At 40.6% G+C, this 21,749-nt stretch overlaps 2 protein-coding genes across 3 annotated transcripts in view; one reads left to right on the top strand and one right to left on the bottom strand.

The window, feature by feature from the left end:
- Positions 1 to 18,778, bottom strand: part of Washc5 (WASH complex subunit 5) — a 58,792-nt gene extending 40,014 nt beyond the window's left edge. The window contains exons 1-9 of the mRNA XM_004634422.2: positions 18,597 to 18,778; positions 12,430 to 12,737; positions 11,842 to 11,987; positions 10,909 to 10,993; positions 10,234 to 10,334; positions 7,243 to 7,435; positions 4,408 to 4,560; positions 2,610 to 2,723; positions 498 to 669 (exon numbers count right to left, since the gene is read on the bottom strand). Of these exons, the coding sequence (XP_004634479.1) occupies positions 498 to 669; positions 2,610 to 2,723; positions 4,408 to 4,560; positions 7,243 to 7,435; positions 10,234 to 10,334; positions 10,909 to 10,993; positions 11,842 to 11,987; positions 12,430 to 12,615 (1,150 nt within the window). The 5' untranslated portion in view covers positions 12,616 to 12,737; positions 18,597 to 18,778. The remainder of the gene's footprint in view (positions 1 to 497; positions 670 to 2,609; positions 2,724 to 4,407; positions 4,561 to 7,242; positions 7,436 to 10,233; positions 10,335 to 10,908; positions 10,994 to 11,841; positions 11,988 to 12,429; positions 12,738 to 18,596) is intronic.
- Positions 18,779 to 18,822: 44 nt separating this feature from the next.
- Positions 18,823 to 21,749, top strand: part of Nsmce2 (NSE2/MMS21 homolog, SMC5-SMC6 complex SUMO ligase) — a 274,256-nt gene continuing 271,329 nt past the window's right edge. For both annotated transcript variants that reach the window (XM_004634421.2, XM_023718751.1), the window contains exon 1: positions 18,823 to 18,928. The gene's annotated coding sequence lies outside the window, so the exon portion shown is untranslated. The remainder of the gene's footprint in view (positions 18,929 to 21,749) is intronic.

Below are 21,749 nucleotides of genomic sequence, written 5' to 3'. Positions count from 1 at the left end.
TTCAAGCAAGGGCAGCAAGGGCGACTCATGTCTTCCTGGTGCATTTCTTTGGTTCTGATTCTTCTGCTTGACTCAAGGACCTTTGTGATTATATGAGGTCCTCTGGAATAATCGAATCTAATACTTTAAGGTCAGGCAAAGAGCCTGATGTAACAAAGTAACGTGTGTACAGGCCCAAGAGATTAGGGTAGGGACATCTTTGTGTGGGTGGTTGGGAGGATTTATTGTAACGACACAGATCCATACTCTCCTTTTTTGTATGTATATACCTTATCACCTCAATTCAACCAATGACAAGCACTTTTGACAGGAGACCTAAACGTCCTCAGATTCCCCAGCATGCGACTTACTCAAGCTGACACAAAAAAATGTTATAAGAGCCACATGATTCTCATCCAAGCACTCTTTCCCTGATAAACCACTTTGCTTCCTAAAGTAGATCTTAATTCTGAAGAGTTTCTATGCAGCAACATATTGGTTGCCCTTTTGTGTATTACCTGAGTCTGTCGTATGAAGCATCAGCCACCGGATGGCCACGTTGCAGTCCCGCAGGCAGTTGAGGAGCTTTGGGATATTGTCCAGAACCATCTCCTCCCTTAAATAACCTTCTTTCAGAAGCTGCTGCACTTGAGTGTGCACTCTTTCACTGACAGCAGCATACCTGCTTGCCTTTGAAATTGAAAAAAAAATTGACATATATTAAAAACCATTTATCTCCAAAACAAACCATAGTCAATTAAGTCCCTAGGTAAACATATCGACTTGTCTTCTCTCTTTCCTGGCTTTCTTCCTTCCTTTCATCATTTCCTTTCAATAATAACATTTCTACATGACATGAGTCACATATGAACTACAGTTCTAACACTTAAGGGCGACTAGTTTACTAGACATTTCTTACTATTCTGAGACTAAGTCTTAAGTTTTGGTGAGACTTAACCACTGGTGTGACACTGGGTTTAACCTCTACACAGTGGTTTGTTCAAATGTGAAATGGAGAACTGGACTGGGTGGTTCTTTTCTTAACTTGAATGAGAAACAGAAAGACAGAAGACAAGTTGCCTGTTATTATTGAAAATGAAGAACAAAGCAGACACGTGGAAAAGATCAGACTTCTGTAGGTATATGAAGCTGAAGAAAAAAATACACCTTACAATATCATTACTGAATTCTCAAACCAGCCTTTGGGTATTTGGTTATTCTGTTTTACTAAAGACTCAAACATTAAACATCATTGACCTAGTCAGGTTAATTTAAAACTACCAAAAAGCTTCAAAAAAAAGTCCTAAATGAGAAAATAGAATTTAAGGGTCAGCCAGATAGCTCAGCAGATTAAAGCACCTGCTTAGGCAGACGCAAGGACCAGGGTTCGATTTCTGGCATGCTGTGCCAGCCCTGCCTCCAGGATGCGCTGAGATGGCGACTGAGACTGGGTGTGGTGGCATGTGCCTATGATCCCAGCACTTGGGAGGCTGAAAAACAGAAGGAACACTGAGTCCAATCTGTGTGGTGAGACCTTATAGATCCTGTACTACATACATTAAAAAAAATAAATAAATAAAAATAAGAAAATAGAAGGGGCCGGGGAGATGGCTCAGTAGAATAAGCACTTGCCTGGCAAACATAAGGGCCTGAGTTCAATCCCCGGTTCCGCAAAAAAAAAAAAAAAAAGAAAAGAAAAGAAAATAGAATTTAAGAAAGCAGTTTTAGTAATGAAAAATTAATGTCTTGATATCAGTAATTATGGAAGTGCTACTTCTTACTCTAATATATTTCTAGGAGACATGCCAAGTTGAAATTATTTTGTGCATTATTTATATAACTCAATTTATTTGAATAAAACATGATAAAGTTTGTGGAGTCAATACTGTTCTATCCACACAGGAAACTCAGTAACTCTGGCAGTCAAGCTGAGAAATACAATCATCCAGAAATATCAGATATGTATACCAATAAGATAATTTATTTTATACTTTTATTAGTCAAGTATTTCCTCTGCCTTGTGCCCTTACCAAAGAGAAAGATGATAGCCATGTAAGTTAAAAATGAGGGGGCTGGGGAGATAGCTCAGCAGACTTAGCACTTGCCTGGCAATTGCAAGGTCCTGAATTCAATCCCCAGTAGCACAAAAACAACACAAAACAAAAGAAAAAAAACTCCCAAAACTTAAAAATGAATGTCTTAATTCTCACTGCTTAAATAAGCTAAATATAAAGAATAGCAACTTCAAATGACAGTGACAGAATATTCTCCACATTCAGTTACCACTTTAGGCATCCATCCTTCTGATGAAAACATGTTAATTCCAGCAATCTGCAAAACTGTCCCTAGGGCACTGTGTAGGCAAGATCGAGTCAATTAGGACTATACAGTCATTGTACTGACTTGTCTTAGGATATCGAATAGCCTTATGACCCAAGTCTCCAATTTATTATATACAGAAGTTAAAAATCTATGCTTTTATGCTTTTCCCAATGTGTAGCACATACCTTCTATTATAAATGTTTATGTGGACATTTTACAAATTCCCTAAAAAAGCTACTTTGGTCAATTTCTGCTTCATAATCCAGGCTTGCAGTTAGCAGGAGCCTCCTTGGTTAGGCAAAACTTACCTGTTCTCTGACGTTTGAAAGGTCCAGAGTGTTATTTAAAGCAGTTTTTGCAGCTTTGTAAGGTTCCCAAGCTTCTGCTAGGTTCACTGTGATCCCCATGTAAATACTAATTACCTGAAAGAGGATGCACTCACTCAGTACTGTTCACGCGCTTTTAGGTGGGGGGCTGGGAACAGGTAAAGCCATGCAAGACATTGCTCTCTTTCCGGGTTAAACTCGTGTCAGTGAAGACTCTGGACCCTTCCAAAGACATAGAAAAGGATTCTTCCTTGTGAGTACTTTGAGATAAGAGTGACAAGGATGCTGTTCAGGGAAAAAAAAGCAAAGTGCTTTTGCTTTCTAAAAGCAGTGACACTAACTGAAACAGGTTTTCCTAAAATTTTTTGTCTTTTAGTGCTCTTAACAGTTACTGAAGGCTCCTAGATTAAAAAAAAAAAAAAAAAAAACTCTATGAATATTTGTCCTATTACACATTAAAACTGGTAAATTTAAAAATATTTAAATTATGACTCAGGTCACCTTAGTATTCTATTTAATTAGTGACTTTTTCCTCTACTGTTTTTGACTGTGTATACTGTGTTATATTTTTTCACTAGTATATATATTTAGCTTTTCTTGATTGGAGTTTGTATTACATATCTTTCTTTTTGATCCTTTTATGCTAGAGTGTATGAGATGGTGTTTTTTACTTGTATTTATTTATTTGGTACTGGGAATTGAACTCAGGACCTTGTGCTTGCCAGGCATGTGCTTATACTGCTGAGCTATATTGCTGGCCCCTTATTTATTTTATCTAGATTGTTTTAGGTATGTATCTTACAGGCATCAAACTGGATTTTGACTTTTCTGAACATTAAATATTCTTGTAACTACAGCAGTATAATCAAAACTTCTTTAATCTGTGTTGCTACCATGAAAGAAAACTTTTAGTTTTCTTCCTGGTTGCTCAACCCCAAGCTCAGAAGCATGACTCATGAGTGGATAGAACAATCACCCCTTAATTGTAGGTTGTTCTCATTTGGCAGTAAATTAAAGGGTCTCTCGTAACAGATAATTAACGTGAGTCAGTAGTTGTGATTCAATAGTTAAGAAGCAGAACAAAATCTCCTACCTGAGCACATGAACTGATACACTGCTCTTGGTAAAATCTTCTTGTGCAGGAAAAAGATTTCACATATAATAGATACATTAAGTTTTACTCCTTCAGAATATTTTTAAGTAAACAAACTTTAAAAGTTGCACAAGGGGCTGGGGAGACGGCTCAGTAGAATAAGCGTTTGCCTGGCAAGCACAAGGGCCTGAATTCAATCCCAGGTTCCACAAAAAAAAAAAAAAAAAAAAAAGTTGCAAGCATACACCTGCAGTCACATAAATCTCAATGTGCCCACCAGAGACACCTTGGAGGTAAGACTTCTGTAAGTTAAATAGTGTTTCACAAAATGACAAGAGATCGTTTTTGCTATTTTAGATTTACAAAATGGCTTAGAATCATAAAATAGAAAGTAATTTAAAAATCCTCATGTAACTTCATGGCATTCTCAATACCAAAAGCAAGACACATTTTAATATATGGTTTTATCTTGAGCATGCATTGAAAGAAAATACTGAGCTTGTCAGGGTATTTTGACTGACTTAGCCAGTCTTGTTTTTATATATACAATTTCCAATACACTTTATTCTGCCTAAGTGATTTTATGACCCAATACTGAAAATATCATGAACTTTGGTTTAAGGACAAAAAACACAAAGTAGGATGATTACAAATTTATGGGAGAAGAAATAACCCAGTAATACTTGCCCAGTTATCTGGAAAGTATTTATCCACGATCTCTCTCATTTTTGCTTGATGGGTCTGGAGAATAGCAGGCTCAAAGTAGAGAATCACATACAGCATGGCAGCCTGATTCGCCAGGGCTGTGCTGCGGTGCTCCGGCAACGGGTAGGCCGAGACCTGCAACACAGACACGCCCCCGCACGGGGGACGGCTGCTCACATCTGGATGCACAGACCTTTGAATTAAACCATCTGTTCTAGGGCACATCTCTTTCAAATGCTCGCCATTTGGGCACTGGAGGCAATTCTCCAGTTGTGGTACTGGTATCCAGGGTCTTCCTTCTGTCTTATCCCTAACCCCAAGATACTCTCTTCCTTTTAGTCCTTGACCTGCTGCAATTCTGACTTTTCCTTTAAAAGCAATTCTCACTCTGTCACCAACGAGTTATACCTTTGTGTGTCTTTCCTCCCTTTGAACTGCTACACTTGGGGCCGGGGACATAGCTCAGAGGCATAAAAACCCACTGGCAAGCACATGGTGCTGAGTTCAATAAAAAAAGAACTACTTAGCTTCCCATAATTTTATCACTTCTGGTTTGTTCTACAACTTGATGCAATTTGAAATTTGATGTCTGCCATTCTCCAATGGGTTTTCCTAACCCAACTCATTGGCTTCTGTTTAGAGTCCTCACTTAAATTCTTGGAGTAATGAAGCTCTTTGGTTTTCTAGATATCATTATCTCTTCTCAGCATGTTTTGCTGAGTCCTCTTCTGCCTGCCTTTGAAATGCTGATGCTCCCCAGGGATCCATCTGCTCTTGGGTTAGAAATCTCTGGTTGCACCCAGCACCTATTACTTGAGCTACCACAAGCAGAAAGTGGAGAAATTATAAGGAAAGGCCTTTGAATCCTGCAGGCAGGAATGTGGCTGGACCACAGGAAGAGAGGGGTGAGGGGGGGCTATACACCAGAATGCCTTTCCTCTTTCTCCTCTTAATGCATCTGCCCAACTTTTCCTTTTTGACTTTTCATACAACTGGTTGAATGAGGAACCCTCCAACTCCAGACTCACATGTATGTAAGGTGATTTAATCATGGGGTGTTACACTCAGCAGGGGATTCACTCACTGATGAGTTTAGTAGCTGAACACTGGTAGGTGGGGCTCGCCTGCAGGCGGGGCACTGGGGACGCAAGCTGCAAGTGTGTATTCTTGTCTCCTTTGCTCTCTGCTTCCTGGCAGCCTTGTGTTGAGCACCTTCTTTCACCATGTCCCTTTGCCATCCTGTTTCTGCCTCGGAGCCTGCTGGCCACGGACTCAAACTGTCAGCCAAAATAAACCTCCTCTCCTCTAAGCTGTAGGTGTCCAGCAATGGAAAAGTAACCAATACACATGTCGTAGGGAAACCCAGGCAGCAGCTCTTTCAGACCCAGTTCCAAAATACACAGCGAGAGAGAATCTGACCCCTCAGCCGTGATCAGGGATGGGGGGGTATGTGTAGGAGAGAGAATGGGGTAACATACAGCACCACTACAGCTTGAGCACATGTTAGCGAAAGGCAGGTACCGTGTGGAATATTCTGACACAGGTACAACGGACTGAGCAGGAGGCAGGATAGTGTCAGGCCAGCCAGAGAAGAGAAGAGGCGAATGGCATGGGCTTTGAGTTCATTCAGAATTCATAAAGACCTGAATTCAAAGCATGGTCTACTACTTACTAGTGGGCCCTGTGAAGATTATTTATAGTCTCTGAGTCTTAGTACTCAACAGCAACATGCAGAAATGCCATCTGCTTTGCAGAACTGCTGTGAGGCATAGAAAAAACAGTATATGATGCCAATGTAGACTGAATTCTCAATGAATGGCGATACATACTACAAAGCATGTCACCTGCAAGTAGCTTCTGGTTTTATATTGTCTTTAAAAAAATACCAAGGAGTAAAAGGGTCTTACTGATACTTGACATATTTACACCAAAAACTGACAGACTACCTAAAGAATGGTGAGGAGCAAGTATGTTGTTTGTTCTCTTCTAGTAGAAGGACCTGTAATGCACCATTTCAGTACAGTGTAATCAAACAGTAACTTTCTTTGGTAGTCTCTCAAGTGAATGAAATGCTCTCAGAGGACAATGACAGAACTTTCTGGTGCTGCAGAATATTTCTAGCCCTGTTCAGGCTGCCACCCTGCCTGGACTAAACTAATTCTGCACTTTGTTGCCTGCTATAATCTTGTGACCACTGCCACAGGCGTTGGTTTGTGCCACTCCATGCTGCCCTAAGATGATGCTCAGCTCACTTGCCTGTAATCCCTCAGTTGGTGTCTTCTTTCCTAGGCAAGCAGCTCACTGTGCGAAGGGAGTGTGGCCTGCCTTTCTCAGTGATTAGAACCAGCCAGGCACACGAGTGGGCACACAACGCACACTCCACAACTATTCCTTAAATGAATGACTAAAGAATGCATGTTCTTTCCAACTGTTCCAATCCTACTCATGCCTGACAACCCCCTCTCCCTCTTCCCTTTTTATTGTGCTATTAGAGATTGAATCCAGGGTCTTCACACTGACCTATGCTCCCAGCTCTTCGGCATTTTATTCTGAAACAGAATCTTGCTTAGTTGCTCAGGCTAGACTCAAATTTGTGATCCTCTTTCTCGGCTTCTTCAAGGCTGGGATTGTGAGTATGCACTATATGCCTGACAGATGCTGACTCAACTAACATTCCTCCTTCCTCTGCAGCATGGTTCAAAAGATTTTAAAAATTATTTCTAGTCGCTATTTTTATTCTTTTAGGAGGAAGGAAGAAAACAAGTAACTGAGGAGAAAAGTAAAATCAGTCTTTTAAATAAATGATTTTATTCCTACCTGGTTGTAAATATCATCAGATCTCAGTCGACCAATGACCATGCTGATGAAGGCTTCATTGATAGGGACTCTCTGGAAATAGCTCTCGGGATAGTTGGGTGGCCTTTTGGCTCCTGGCTGGCTGGAATAACCTGTACTCCGCAGCAGCTTGCAAATATCATCCATATTTGAATCAGCAGAAGATCGAGCGGCACTGAGTCATGTTTACAATGAGAAATAAAGGGCCAGATAAACCACATGTATTAGAAATTCAAGATTTAGAAAGATGAAGAACTGTATGTGGATAAAACCATGGATCCATTTATAGCCTTCATTTGCAAAACTGTGTTTCTAAAAGCCTATTTAGAAGATGGATAATAGTTTCATGTAAAGGTACACAATCCCTTCCCCCAAATCCTTGGGGCTAGATTTTTCCCAGAATATAGACTTTTTCAAACATAAGAAAGTAACATAAAGTCAAGCATGGGGACATAGGTCTTTAATCCTAGCTACGCAGGAGGCTGAGGCAGGAGGATCATAAATTCAAGGCCATCCTGGAGAACTTATCAGGATGGTAAGCATATGATTAAAAATTATACTATTTAAATTTAAAAAATTATTACAGTAAGACACAAAGCCATGAACCCTCCCTCAACCAATATTTCTTCACTTTGAACATACTTATCTTTTCACTGCGTCTTTGCAAGATGTGATCAAAAATATGGTGGCTGCTGCTGCCCAGTGCTTCCAATACAACAGCTCTGTGTCCCGACCCGCCTTCTTCACCAGATCTGGCAGCGTGCAACTTGTGGCTCCCCACAGAGGCAAAATGCCACTTTGGAAGACGTTCTGGAAGTCCTTTCATGAACTTTTTTCGTTATGCCCTTGTGGCTGCTTGAATATGCTCACCTGGGACAGAACGCTTACCTTTCCTGGTCATTTTGACCTTGGGGAGGAGCCACAAGTTGCATGATGTCAGATCTGGTGAAGAAGGTGCATCAAGACACAGTGCTGTTCTGCTGGAAGCACTGGGCAGCAGCAGCCATCTTGTGACGTGATTTTTGATCACATCTTGCAAAGACACACAAAAAACTTCCAAACTGCTTCAGGAAGTGTCAAGAATGATGGGATATGTGTACTTAAACAGAGGGGAAATAGCTTAGGGGGAGTAATGGCAACGTGTCTTTTACTGTTAATAAATGTTTAAAATTTAAAGTCACCATATATTTTGATCATATTCCACCAAGATAAGAGGTGGCAGCCTATGACCAACATATATCAATAAATTTGGAATAAGGCCTACAAATATACAAAAAAGAGAAAAGTGAGGTAAGTGAAGACTAACAAATTTTATGGGCAGGTTTTGAACCCAGTGAGTTCAGGTTAGATCAGGCTTAGCTGTCAAAGAGTCACTGCAGTATGTGTGCATGATATATACATATTTTTTAGTGCTTTCTGGACTTGAAAATTATGGATAAAGAATGTGAAACTGAACTAACATTTCATAAATTGAACTGAATTTTTAAAATTCTACCCAAAAGGCTGAGGCAGGACGACCACTGTGAGTCTGAGGCCAGCTTGGGATATATAGTCAGTTTAACGCCAACCTGAACAACATAGCAAGACCCTGTTTCAAAAAAACAAAACTCTTCTCAATTTAAAGTGAGTTGTATACTACCTGGATTCTCTTGGCAAGCCGTTCCTTACTACAGACCTCATAACAACATTTGTGAGTTTTCAGGATGGAAGAGTAAACAATGAGAGAAATGAACTAGACTCCACTCCCAGCCCTGAGGTGGCCTGGCCTCTGGTGGAAGACGTTCTTCTCTGCCACGCTGCTGTGCGACCACTGTGGCAACCTCAATACCGGGTGTTCACATTCTGAAAATTACCTGTTGTAGCCAAAGGGCAAAGCTGGATTTTTCAAAGCTGGGCTCAATAAGCAAATGCTTTTTTTTCCCTTTACATTATTTATTGGTTTTGTTTTTCCAGATACATTCAGAAATATAGGTAAGTTATTAAGCTTCATTTTTTTTTAAGAAAATGGATGTTACGACAGCTTACGGCCAAACTGCCATGAAGCGTGACTGCTCCAGAAGACACTCTCTGCACACACAGGTAGAGGCAGGAGACAGGCCACGCAGGGCTGCAACTTCGAGTCAGGGCTCCTGAGGTGGGCGCCCGCACGCAAGCCTCTTCCTCTACTGCCTCTCAACTTTGTCCTAAACTGTAAACTGGAAAAATGTTAATTCTACTCCTCATGTCTTCAGCTTAAGTTCCTAAATGAATCCTCTTTACTGACTGCGTCTTTCCTGAATCTATTTCTGATACTGATCTCGTATCTAGCTTTTGACTCATTCTTTTGACAAACTGAAAACCTGCGTTCTATAAACTCAAAGTACATGGCTGATATGATAAGGTGGCTCCTGTCTTCAGGACCCTCCTCCCTGAAGACTCACAGCTTTATGTGGACATACACACATACATATGTGGACCCTGCATACATAATATTGTTTATTTTGATTCTGTATATATGGGTAAGAATTCACTTGCAACCTGATCTTCAGTGACAATGTTGCACAGTCATCTGCCTGAGAATGATCAGAGAAGCTCCCTTGTTTCTTTATATGACAATGGGTCATATACAAAAAAGCTTAAAAAGAAAAAGAAAAACTAATTATATTTTCTAAAACTCCTTGAAATTTATTTTTAAGGTAAGGAAAATACAGAATTTACATTCCTTTTACTAAAACTGTTATCATTCTAGACATAGTACTCTCTATTCTCTAAAAATCTATACCATAGTATACAGTGTCTTATACAGAGGCTGTTCAGAGTATAACCCACAGTCACACTATATACTGCAGACAAGTGCTATCGTCCTGTGCTATGTCCAGAAGGTTTCTTCCTAGCCCTACACCATCTTTCTGCTGTTCTCCAGCGCAGCGTGGAAGCATGCCCTACACTGACCAGCAGCGAAGCTCTGGGGTGTGCAGGCCCAGCCCAGGGTACCTGTAGCGATAGTAAGAGACCAGCATCCTCTCTCTGACTTCTCCTTCAATCTTCTGATCAATGACTAGCAGCATAACTCCATATAAATATAGTGCTTCACACTAGAAAAAGACAATAATCAAACTTAGAGGGGTGTATATCTGTATAAAAACAATAGTTTAAAAAAGTTACATTAGATGTGTTCTTCCTAAAAGCTTTGTATTTCAAGGAAAATACAAGTTTTCTACAAAGAATCCTCAATGTCCATGTAGAATGGGAAATTTTACTCAAAAATAAATTTTAATTTACAGTGATTATCATCAGTTGGTCTTTATTTTCCTTGCAGAACTTAAGAACCACCATGCCTGACTTAATTCATTTGCAAATTTAATAAACTTCTTGAGTGGTTACCATGTACTAGGTATCAGCAAGATGACCAGGGTGCAAAAAGGGGATGCAATTTTTATATAGAGGAAGCTTATGACTGTCACATATTCTTTTATTTGTTTATAATTTTGTTCAGTATTTAGTATGTCCAAAACTCAGATATGGACCAGCCAATTAGAAGATAATTATCAGTGTATTTGATTCTCTTTAAAGAATGGTATTCTGTCTACATTTGTGCCTTACAGGAACAAAAGCGAGGCTGAATTGCACTTTCTTCAATTGCTATTTTACATAGTCACTACTACTTACAAGAAGTTGTTTTCCATCTTCATTGAGAAGCACAGTTTCTAAAGTTTGCTGAATATAAACACCTTCATTGAGATCATCTAGGTATCTAGAAAAAAAGCCCCAGGACAACTTATTCACATATAACAGAAGCTTTCAACGTTTTTGAAGAAAGAAAAACTTTTAAAAGATGACGCAGGATGCTAGGCATTCTGGCTTTAGTTATGCTCATAGGAAACAGCATCCTATGAGCTGTAAATCATAGTGATTTAGGGCCACAGGTTGATATTTATGGCTGCTTCAGATAAAAGCAAATTTGTTCATTTTTTAAAATTTTTAAAAAATTTTTATTAATTTTATTGAGAAACAAATTGCAATGAGACAGTTTCAAAACTGATTAGTAGGACAGTTTCAATAATTTATACATTGCATATTGTTGTGTTCGTAGTGGTTATTCAGAGTACAAGATGCAGTTATGATATCCTGTCCAAATACTATCAGTACAAATCTTTCTTCACATTGATGTTCATTTCAAATAATGATGAGTTATAACTATCTTAGGAGTTATGACATGAGAAAATAGAATAGTTGGTTTAAAGAGTAATAATGTCTTAAGAACTGAAGAAGAGACAGAAAGTTGTCTACGAAAATAAGTTCTTGTTTTTCTATTTCCTATTTACACTGTATAATAGATCAGAATATGATCAAGACTGAAAGCTATATGGCTTGGTCTAACCAAGTTCATTAGTATACTTCAAAAGATCAAGAAGCTATAATAAAACTCCAAACTACTTAAGACCAGTGCCCCAAGAAACAAAAGACAACTATACAGGTCATTAATGAGTAAATCTGATAGTAACTCAGAAAGATGTACACATTCTGGTCAGTAGGATCTAGCAGGTCCCTTACCCTCCAGTACTTACACACAGAAAAAACTATTACAAAATTAATCAATACCTGTTTAAGTCTACAATATATTTATGCACACTCTGAAATGCTAAATAAAATCTGGTCACAATTTCTATGTTGTTTTCCCGAAATTCTTCATCTAAATCCTGTAGCTCTGGCTTTGCTTCCAGTTTGCTTTCCCATAACTCTTGACCCTAAGAAGAAAAAACACATTTACATGAAACATCAATAAAACCACCCATATTAGAAACAATTTTTAAATAGCCTTATAAAATTCTGTTCTTATGTATTAAAAACTGAAAGCAGAGCAAGAGAAAAGTAATGCAGATAATAAAAGGCTAGATACAAAATCCTTTTAAAAGAAATGTACTTGAGTTGCAACTAAGATAACCATGTTATTAAGTGTGAAGTGGTTTAAGGTGAAATATGGTATGCCATAAGTTATCTTTTTGAAATTTGATTATGTTGTGTTAGGACTTCCATACAATGTGTTTATTTTATTTTCAGGTTGGTGCTAACAATACATTTAACTTTCCACTTTAACTCTTTCTTCATAATTACCTGATCTCTTAGAATCATGGTTCTCAAAGTGTTGAAAAGACTGCATGCAATACAAGTGCTCCAGAGGAAGAATACCTTAAAATAGCTGAAATCAAATATGATCTCTCCGTATTTCTGTTGATCCGCTCGATCCTTCAACCTGAACACGGCAGGAATGAACTCTGAGAGCCTCAGCAGCTCCGCGATGATGGCATTGCCACAGGACACGATCCTCAGGATTGCTTGGCCACAGAGGTTGTTCTCAGCCAGGAAGTCCAGCATCGTGAGGATGAGCAGCGGGGCTGCACGCGGGCGGCGGGATGATTAGCTGCGGCAGAGCTGGGCTCTGCAGATCACTAAACGAAAGCAGGCCTGTGGGCTGACTGGATGGTCCATCAAAAAATCTGTTTCCAAAACAGTATATAAATCTCCATTTCTTAAAGAAGTATGTGTACATACTTTTGAAGCACACACTTTTCTCCCAAACTCAATGAAACATAAAACAGACAACGAATTCTGATATATAGGACAAGGTCATTTAGTCCCTCTCCATGTTTTCCAGAGGGACACTGCTAGATGAACTCTCATGGCCTCATTTTCAGCCCTTTATTCAACCCTCTTGGAGAGAAAAGATAGGACTCTGATATCTCTAAGCGAGAGAGAAAGGGACGCTGGGTATGCGTGTTTCCAATGTGCCCCAACTGCACAAGCTGTTATGCTGTTTTAGCAAAGAGCTACAGACTATACAAAGAGCTCAGAGTTGTCTTGGTATACTCTTAGGCATTTGCCAATGACACCACAAGGTTGAGGTATAAAAATGTCCAATTCCTTTTAAAATTATACACATCAGGTTCTACAAAATTCTGTAAAATTATTGATTCAAAAATCTCATGTAATTCAGCAGTTAGGTGCCCAGTGTAATACAATGACTTACCTGTATGTGTTACATTCCAATGCACTGTCTGAGGATGCTTAGGTCACCCAGTATATTAAATACTGCTTTTTTTTTTTTTTATGGTACTGGGGAACAAATTCAGGACCTTGTGCTTGCCTGGAAGGTGTTCCTGTCGCTGAACTACATTCCTGTCATTCTCATGAAAGTTTCTGAAGCAAGGGTTGACCTATACCTGATCACTCAGGCCAAGTGCTATTATGCCTGGGCAAAGATGACACTTCTTAGAAACTCTCCTTTAAGCACAGTGGTTCCTAAGCCCAGCAGAATTCCCTAACAGAATCCCTCAGAATGTGAGAGTTTTTGACACATAGGTCACAGGTTGTTCTAAGCATCTTATGTTTACAAAGCCCCCCAGATGATTCTGATGCAAAGTCAGAATTATTAAGAGTACAAGATTACTGGTATTGTAGAAAACTGCAGCAAATATGAAGCAAGTTAACAATATTTATCTCTGTATGGCAAGTGAACAAAAAGGATTCTAAGAGGTGTCCCTGCTTTTGTAGCTGCCTGTAACACAGCTAGGGAGACAAGTCTGGAAGGAAAAATCAAAACAGATATAGATGAAGTACTTGAGCAGGTGGCCAAGATAGAGAACACACATTCACTTGTGAGTATAGAGCCTGTAGTACCATCTGCTAGGAAGGGAATTCTGTCCACTTCAAGCAGGCTTTAGTAGGGTGGCACCTTCTAGGCTTCAGGGCTTAAGAAGGAAGGCCAGAAGGTATAAGGACAGACACATTTGACCATTTAACTCTTGAAGACTTTTCTGTGGCAGATGACTTGAGGTGACAGATTTGAAACACAAAGAGAGACAGAGGACTGATTTCTGAAACACACAAAGAATCTAACTGAATAGCAGAGAGCCAACAGCCCAAAAGAAAAATGGGCAAAGAAAACAAAGGGGATTGTTCATGCAGAGTAATCCACAGGACAACTGCACAAAATGCTGTAACTAGCTAGAGTAAAAGAGCTATGAATTAAAGCAACTACCCCAAATCACTTTATTTATAGGTTGCCAATGATTAAAAATATAATTGAGATGTATGTTACTGATGAGAAGTGATTTATTAGTCTTGGTAAAGTGAATCAATAACATTCGTGAAGTTAAATGCACCCTTTCGTCTAACTAGGATTCTGTTCTCTAGAAGTAAGCATCACCATAAAAGGATATAGGTCCAAGGATATTTCTGGCAGCAGCAGCAGCAACATTTGGGGACAAATGAAACAGCCACTTGGTGGGAAATGCAATTGAAGCAACCATTAATAAGAATGAATTAATGTCTGCACCTTGTCCTCTGAATAACTACTATGAAGACAATAATATGCAATGTATTAGTTATTGTAACTGTCCTACTAACCTGTTTAGAAACTGTTTCATTGCCATTTTTCCCATTAAAATGAATAAAAATTTTTTAAAAAAGAATGAATTAAGGCTCTACTATTTAACTTGGAAGATTTCCAAGAGCTATTATTGAGTGTAAAAAATAACATGCAGAAACATGGGAGGAGGGTGCTCCTGTTTTGTGTATATATATTAGATAACTGCATGCAAACAGAGCAAGACATGAAAGAAAGAAAGAATATCTGAAAGAGGAAGGAGCAAGGAAAGCGAAGAGACAGCCAACAAATAAAAGGGAAAAGACCAAGACCTCACTGGGTGGGTGAGGGGGACCCAAGTGACAAAAAGCTATCAATGCATGTGGAATTCTTTGGTATACACATCCAAGTGTCTGAGCCTCTCCTAGCTACCCAGTTTGGGTCTTTAAGCATCTTCTGCTTCACAGAGATCAGCCAACAACACTGCTTCATAGTACATCCCTTCCCTTCTGCCTAGTGCCCTCCCAAGTCAATGTGAAGGCAACAGTAAGAGTAGAGTGCAGAGGAGGAGGCAGGAAGATTGCCATGAGTTCAAGGCCAGCCTGGATTACATAGCAAGACCCTATCCAAGAAACAAAAGCAAAAACAAACAGCAAAAAAGACTGTTCTTGCTCCCATACTGACTACAAATTCTTAAGCATCCTTGAGCCAAAAGCACCTAGCTAAGCCACACCCTATTCCTTACTACAGAAACTGTGAGACAATACCTGCTTATTGTCTTTAGTCACTATGTTGTAGGGTATTTAATTATGCAGTAATAGAGAATGAGCTGCTTCTGGAGAAGGATATCCCACGTGTGGTCAAAAGCAAGTGCAAGGGGCCTAGGGCAGAAATGTATGGAGGTAATTCATGAAGGCAAAGGTGGCTACGTGACTGGAGCAGAGTAGGCAAGGGACAGAGATGAGCAGAGGTGGACTGCTCATCCACCTCTGAGGGCTTGAGAGTAAGAACTGCTGGGAAGTTACTACAGCAGCCTGACACACTTTCTCATAAGGGTACCCTATTGTGCATATTAAGGCATAAATTATTAAAAGTTGCTTTTGTTTCTCTATGGCATTTGCTTTCTAAACCACAGGCTGAATTTCAGGTGATTTCCTTTCATTGTCTGCACTCTCATGGTCTGGTTTGGGAATGAGAGAAAAAGGGACAACGGATGAAACAGGCACCTACTGAGGTCCTCTTAAGACCAAATAACTAGAAGGTCTAAGCAGGATGACTCTAGATTCATGAAGACAAGGCCAGGCTAGGATTAGGAGGTATACCTGTAACTGGCAATGCAAAATGGAACTTTAAAGTGAACTTTTTTCTTTTCTAAGGGAAGTAATTTCTCCAAATTTCTCCCAGTGAGCACATAATGAACACTGGCTCTCCTCACCCTTTTGAAAGAAGTGACAGAATATGCAAGTGCTCCAGGATGCAGGAGCCCAGACTCCTTCCCAAAGAAAGAGGAATGAATCAACATTGGCCAGAATTAAGATCTATACTGTCTTTCTGTGCTTACCTTCCCTCTGTTCCTTACTATGAAGGATCTTTACCTGCAGGTACACTACAAGATGGTAGTGAAAAATCATTTTCCTTTTGATTCAAATATATGGCCTCTATTGATTTGGCCAGTAGCATAACTACTAGTGGATTTTGGACCCTAGGAAAGGTAGGCAAAGGGGACCTGGAGAAAACAGAATAAGGTGAAACATTACCTGCCTCCTTCTGTCATAAACAGGCACACAGCATCTGCAGGCACACATCAGGGAAACTTAGGCCTACGATGACAACATAAACCAAAACTTTAGTGTGCCAATCTCTTATACTAATCCTAAACCTTACTCAAGAATTATACCATAGATATCTTTAAAGGAACACTAGAAGGAGAGTAACAAAGTAATCAAACATGTTTGGCAGCAGTAAAAACAACATCATGGAGCTTTGTTATCTAGGTTGACTGCCCCATATAGAATTCTAGGAAAAGAAATATTCATGTGAAATTTTTAATGTAAAACTAAAATATGGAATATATTTTTATATGCTTTTAGTGAAATGAACTCTGCCTATAATCTGCCTTGCTTCATGAAGAGCACTTTGGTTTTCTATCTCTAATAATACAAATATCTCTTTGAAGACTGAATATATTAAAACCAGATTAACTGAAAGAAATCACTTAGTTACACTATCACACCTTACTATTACACGATCAGTTACATTATGTACTAGACCTTCTGACCGGGGCTAGAGTTAGCATGTAACAAGCTGAATTTCTACAATTTGTACAATAAGTACTGTTCTCCTAGAGAATTTGGAAAAGGGTCCCACTGTGGGGTGAAAAATTAACCCTTAAGAACAGATTCAAATGGCTAATAGTCATCAAACATATCTAATCATGTTGCAAAGACTTAAGAGCTATGTAGAAGGCTTTATAGGTATTAAATGTATTTTTTTTTTTAAGGTATTAGCTTTAGTTAAATCTTTTAGTACAGGGTCTACAGGGTCTCACTATACAGGTCGGATTTGTAGCGATCCTCCTATTTTCAGCCTCCCAAGCACTGAGATTGGAAGGGGTGTGCCAGCACCCTCACTCTCAACTGCCATCTCACTGTGCCTGGGCTGCGGTAAGGTGGGGCCAGCACAGCTCACCAGGGATGGAACCCCAGTTCCTGTATCTACCTAAGCAAGCACTTTAATCCACTGACCTATCTGGCCTGCCCTTAGTTTTAGTTAAATCTTAAAAAAAAAAAAAAAAAAGTCTAACGTATAAACACTGTAGAAGAAGCAGTATTAAATCACTCAGAGCTGCTCTGTGCAAAGGATGAAGAAAACTCATGAAGGTTAGTCTTCTCAAAATTGACTATACTGTAAGACCACTAGTATGTACCTTCAGGGATCATTTCTATAGGATGTAAGACCACTAGTATAAACTGGAACCAGAGAGCTCATCCAATTCTATCAACTATAAAGTGATAATAACTTCATTTTTAGGAATGTGGCATGGCAACATGATTTTCAGTTTGGAAAGTACTCCTATTCAAAACAACATGTTTTCAAGAACAAAACTGGCATCATCGTATCCAACGAGCACAGAACAAAGTTTCTTAAGGGGAATTAAATTAGCTCTATTCAGAGGACATTAGAAGACAAGTCTATTTTTATCCTTTCACAAAACCTCAGCTGCATAAATAAGGAAGCCCTTGGTCTCCATAAATCCATTATACAATGATTGCCGACCAAGATAAACGTAAGCAGTGTCTCTTCCAGAAAAGTTCTAAAATGAGCTTGATCATTTTAGTCTGACCCATATATTTTGGTAAAGGATGGAAGGACAACTCGAGAAGGTTGTCCCTCCTTGTGGCAAGGGCAGTAACACTCCTTTAGTACCCCTTCCCTCACCGCAGCTTGTCTAAACTGGGGGAGCTCCACACACTTGGAATCAAGAGAGTAGGTTGCATTACTAATTCTGTGCTTTTTTTTTTCCTTTCCTGTGCAACCACAGAGGCATAAGGTCCCGAGAAACTTTATTTTCCCTCTCGGCCAAATGCAATGGACTTTGGCATCACTCTTAGCACAGATGAGGGAACTAAGGTGCAAGAGAGGAGAAAAGACTTGTCCAAACAGCCCACAGTAAAAGCAGAATTTGAACTAGGGTCCCCTAAGCCCTCAATTACCAACCACTCGGCTTCCTCGGAAGGAAATAAATGAACCAACCACAACATCCAACGATCATTGCACCCAGAAATTCCCAAGGATCAGAGGCGAGTGACTTGGACTAGGTGGACGTGAAGAGCCGGGCGGCGGCCCCCAATCCCAAGAGTCCCTAAATCCTTCATCCCAGGGCCTACGCTCAGACAGCGCGCGAACCGCAGACCGCCGCTCGGCCGGTGCAGCCCCGCCGGGCTGTCGCGAGCGACGAGGGAGCAGAGGGGCGCACGCGCCCCCGACTCACCTGTCAGCCGGGCCGCGTCAGCGGCGCACGCGCAGGGCCGGCGGTCGCCAGCGGGGTCCGCCCGCCGGTCCCACTCTCCTCTGCCAGGGGATCGCCTTCAGTTCTGGACCAGACCTCGAGCCGGCCAGACCCAGTTTCCGCCTAGCCTCCCTGCCCTCACGTGACCAAAGAGGGCGCTGCGGGGCGGGAGTCACATGACTTCCTGCGGGCGACGGCTGATGACGCAAGAGCCCGCGCTGCGTAGCGGCGCGGCTCCTGGAGCCGAGGAAAGCGAACGGGAGCCTGAGGAGCTAAGTAGGGGCGCGCCGCGCGGAGACGGGTTGCGCGTACAGGTAAGGCGGGGGCGGGAGGTGGCTCTTGGGGGGCGTGGCGGGGTGGCCGCCTTCTCCCGAGGCGCCTTCGGCTAAGTCGGTGCCAGCTGGCTGTAGATAAACTCTCAGGAGCCCAGTTTCCTTTTCGCTCTTGTACATGGACCCGGGGATCAGTACTGGTGAGAAGGAAGCCTTCCAGGCTGAAGGAGGGGCACATGGAGGCCACACTTGCGATGGGCTTTAGACGCACACGTGTGTGCGAGTACGTGTTAGAGTGGTGGCGTGAAGGAAGCAGCGAGCGTGAGTGAGTGACGGCGTCAGAGAGAAGCATGCGTTCTGGCCCGTGGAGAAGGGAGATTAAGCTCTGGCTGGATTTATAGCATGGATTTGAAGGAGGTCAGCGCATTGGCTGGAAAGTGTTTATCGTGTGCCGGTCGTGCTGCTGTACAGAAGCACAAGAAGGTGCAAGTAGACAAGTATTTTTATACTTTTATTGATAATTAGGTCTGTCTCCAGAGAATCTTACAGACTTGTCAGGGAAAGCAAAATAACGCGCTAGAGAAGAACTCAGGAAATGTGTGACTTGGTAGTGATTAAAGTGGAGATTCCAGATAGGGAAAATAAAGATCAATGTTACCCGGTGAATGACCCAACTTGAGGTTAATTAGAATCAATGTTTCTCAACTAATGCATCGTTTGCTTGTTTATTTACTTATCTGGTACAGGGTCTCACTACGCAGCTCGGACTCATAGTGATCTTCCTGTCTCAGCCTCTTCAGTGCTAGGACTACAGGCGTGCAACAACACGACCAGCCAGAGTGCCAGAGATCGACGCTTAGACAGTCAACCTGTCTCCCCAGCCTACTGATGGATTGTTGACTTTTTGATCTGGCTACGTTTTTGTAGTTAAGGCAGTTCTGTGCATCGTGGGCTGTTTACTAGTAGCCTCTGCCACCTAGAAGCTAGTAGGTACTCCCTGTTGAATCCCATGGAAAAATGTCTCCAGATGTCGTTACAGTCATCTGGGGGATGGGATACAATCTCCTTAATTAAGGATCTTTTGAAACCACGATGGAAGGGTCTTCATCTGTTTCGATGGCTATAACAAAATATTGTGATCTGGATAGTGTATAAACTATAGACATTTGTGTATTATAATTTTGAAATCTGTGAAGTTCAAGATCAAGGTGCTAGCAAATTTGGTGTCTTGTGAGAGCCTATATTCTGATTCATAGGTGAGTTCTTGCTGTGTCTTCACTTGGATGAGTGCGTGGATTAACTAATGGTAAACTCAGATAAACTTAGTGCTGGAGGATATTTATTCAGATAGTAATGCTAGCTGCCCTCTGGTACATATTGGTTGTTGGTCTTGGTTTATGCGAATCTTGATATATATATTGTTCAGGCAATTATAACAATATAAATACAACTGGTTTAAATAAAGAAAATTATTTAGCTCTTAAAGCTTCAAGTTTAAGACCAGGTTGCCAGAGATGATTCAGTTCGGGTGAAGACTTTCTTCTTGGCTTGCAGATAGTCGTTTTCTTGCTTAGTCTTCACATAGCAGAAAGGGTGCTGGTGTGTCTGCTTATAAGGGCACTATCCCATCATCTAGCCCTAGTTATTGCTGAAGCCTACGTGTTTAATTCCTGCTGTGTTTGAGATAGGACTTCATCTTAAGAATTTGGCAGAGTTGTATTTGTGTGAGAGGCTGACTGACATTGTCATCTTGCCAGGCCCCTTGCTTGTGTGGTTCTGTGAATCAGAGGAGGTGTCTCATAAAAATAGTTTTCTCAGGCACTCTAACAGGGACCCTGATTTTGTAGGTCTGAGACAGTGCTTAAAAGTATGTATTTGCAGTATTTCAAGTGATTAAGATCAGACAAATTTGAAAACTATAAAATTTAATTTATGCTGTGAAATAGGAAATACTTATGATTAGGCTTTAAATTTTTAAAACAGGAACAAACTGAAGATAGATGAGTTAAACATATGCAGTTTTAAAATGTAATGGGCTGGATGGAATTGCTAGGGATGTGTGTGCAAATTGTTTTCTTAAGCACTATTCTGTACTGCTGTATGTAGTGTGCTATAGATGATGATAATATGCTCAGGATGATAATATTTGCTCTCATTTAAAAGAATTTATAGGCTGGGTTTGATCTTCAGTGTTTTTTTTTTTTTTTTCCGTATGTATTAACTCATTCCTCAAAGGAATCCCTTAGTAGGCACCTGTCTTAGTCTGGTTTTTGTTGCCCTAACAATATGCCCAGGACGGGGACCTTTAAAAGAACAAAGGTTTATTTAGCTTATAGTCAGTAGTTTATGCATGTAAGGCTGACATTTGGTTGGCTCTTGCAAGGACCTCATGGCTAATGACATTAGAATGACAGGAGTGCATGCAGGCAAGGGATTCAAGGAAGATGCTGGGCTCCCTTCTGACAACCCATTCTCACAGAATCTCGTTTGGTTGTGTGATAATTCCATTAATTTCCTCTAAAGCCCATGCCTCCAAAGGCCCCTCAATAGGCCTTGGCTCTTAGAATTGCCTTCTTCTCAGCATCACTGTGGTAGGGACCAAGCTTCCGACGTGTGAGCCCTTAGGGAACACACTCAGACCATATCCATCATGGCACTTATTTTAAACAGAACAAAGGAAACATGGAGAAGTTATGTAATCTGCCTCAGATCATTCAGCCAATAAGTGACAGAACCAGGCTTTGAACTCTGACTCCAGAGGCTGTATCTTTACTCTTTAGTCTCAGCTGCCTTCAAATTCTCTATTATGTAGCCAATATTTATTTTAATATAACCATGTTTCATATTATCTTTTTTTTTTTTT

This window comes from Octodon degus, unplaced genomic scaffold (assembly GCF_000260255.1).
Source record: "Octodon degus isolate 3935 unplaced genomic scaffold, OctDeg1.0 scaffold00062, whole genome shotgun sequence".
In the NCBI taxonomy this organism is placed as follows: Eukaryota; Metazoa; Chordata; class Mammalia; order Rodentia; family Octodontidae; genus Octodon; species Octodon degus.
This window is presented reverse-complemented; position numbering and strand designations above follow the sequence as displayed.